At 34.4% G+C, this 1,708-nt stretch overlaps 1 protein-coding gene across 1 annotated transcript; it reads left to right on the forward strand.

The window, feature by feature from the left end:
- Positions 1–47: 47 nt before the first annotated feature.
- LOC111381516 (SEC12-like protein 1) lies at positions 48–1,595 on the forward strand (the record flags this gene model as incomplete). The annotated part of the gene is made up of 6 exons (XM_023005305.1): positions 48–164; positions 268–430; positions 527–618; positions 991–1,090; positions 1,172–1,244; positions 1,348–1,595. Coding segments are annotated over 6 exons (670 nt in total), but the record flags the coding sequence as incomplete, so codon positions are not given.
- Between the last annotated feature and the right edge of the window lie 113 nt (positions 1,596–1,708).

Genomic DNA, 1,708 nt, shown 5'->3' on the forward strand with positions numbered 1-1,708 from the left:
TTATTTATTTATTTATTTATTTTTTTGGGTATACTCCCTCTTTAAAGAATTCTGCTACCTTTGAAAATCTGGTTGGGGTGTGGGTTTGACGGTCCAAGTAATGTTAAAGATGTTTTACTCTTTGATAGCTTAAAATTTCTTAGATCATTCATCATCTTCTTCCTGTAAATAGTTAAGGTTGACTTTTCAATGCTAGGGAGGCCAAGAATATAGCTAACTGACAGTTTTTTCCCAACTTTGTGACATTTCATTTTCCTGATATTGTAGACTTAAAATATCATGTTTCACTTTATGTAGATTATTTGAGGTTTATGGCCGGGAAGACTATATAAAATTAACAACAAAAGATCTAGCTCCTCTACAAGGTGTTGGTCCGCAAAAATGCTTAGCCTTCAGTGTCGATGGAACTAGATTTGCTACTGGTGGAGTTGTAAGTTATTGAATAATCTGTTCTATGAGTTTGTGAATATATGATAATTTGGAAAAAGATACTTAGGTATGCTGATTATATTCTTTCAACTTGAAGGATGGATATCTCAGAATATTTGAGTGGCCAAGCATGAAGGTCATATTAGATGAACCAAGAGCTCACAAGTCATTCGTAGACATGGACTTCAGGTAGAATGATCAAAGTTATTTTATCAATAGCCCAGAAGGTTTTTAAGCAAGTTCACAAAGTTATTTTCTTTGTGTACGTATTCAGTCATTTTATCAACTGCCCAAGGGAAAAAAATTATCTGCACTTTTTTTCAAAAAGTGTACTCAGGAATCAAATAAGAAAGAGCTCAGCCTTTTATTTTGTCGAATTTTCTACACAAGATTGGAATGTTCACACATTAAATACTGAATGCAGATGAAAAGCAACTGAATATTTTTCCCATTTTTAACTTCCTTTCATTGCACTTGAAATTGTTGGATGATCTTGATCCATTTAAGAGCTTTGGACATGGACTTTTCAAGGTTATGCTGCTGATTTTTCTTTCCATTCAGCTTGGATTCAGAGTTTTTAGCCACGACATCCACTGATGGTGCAGCAAGAATATGGAATACAAACGATGGTGCTCCAATAACCACTTTGACTCGAAATTCAGTATGTTATATTCTTCTGTAGAGTTCAGCATGTCATTTTCCCCTCATTTTAGGGTGTTGATCTCTCAACTTTTTGTTGCAGGATGAGAAAATTGAACTTTGTCGATTCTCCAAAGATGGGACGAAACCATTCTTATTTTGCACTGTTCAAAGAGGTACTTTAAATGCATGACTTTTGTAAGATGTAGTCAACTTTGTAATTATATATAATTGAAAGGTTGTACTGTTGAACTTGAAATATGGTTGTTTGTCATTCAGGAAATAAATCGCTTACTGGTGTTTGGGACATAAGCTCGTGGAAAAAAATTGGGCACAAGAGGCTGCTTAAAAAGCCAGCTTCAATAATGTCGATTAGTCGGGATGGGAAGTATCTTGCTCAGTAAGTGCATAGCCTCCTGAAATTTCATTTTTGTACGAATATGAAAGCAAATAGTTCCTGAAGTTTCTTTATGGAAGTACATTAATCTAAAAATAAAAGTAACTAAATTTGCGTGAGATTGAGAAAACTTGAACAACAACGATTCTAGACTTTTGAAGATAGGCTTTGTTACAATTAATACATATCTTATATGTATTGTTCTGTGACACTGACATGCTTCGAGCGCGGACACCGACATTC

The sequence above is a fragment of the Olea europaea genome, unplaced genomic scaffold (assembly GCF_002742605.1).
Source record: "Olea europaea var. sylvestris unplaced genomic scaffold, O_europaea_v1 scaffold23224, whole genome shotgun sequence".
In the NCBI taxonomy this organism is placed as follows: domain Eukaryota; kingdom Viridiplantae; phylum Streptophyta; class Magnoliopsida; order Lamiales; family Oleaceae; genus Olea; species Olea europaea.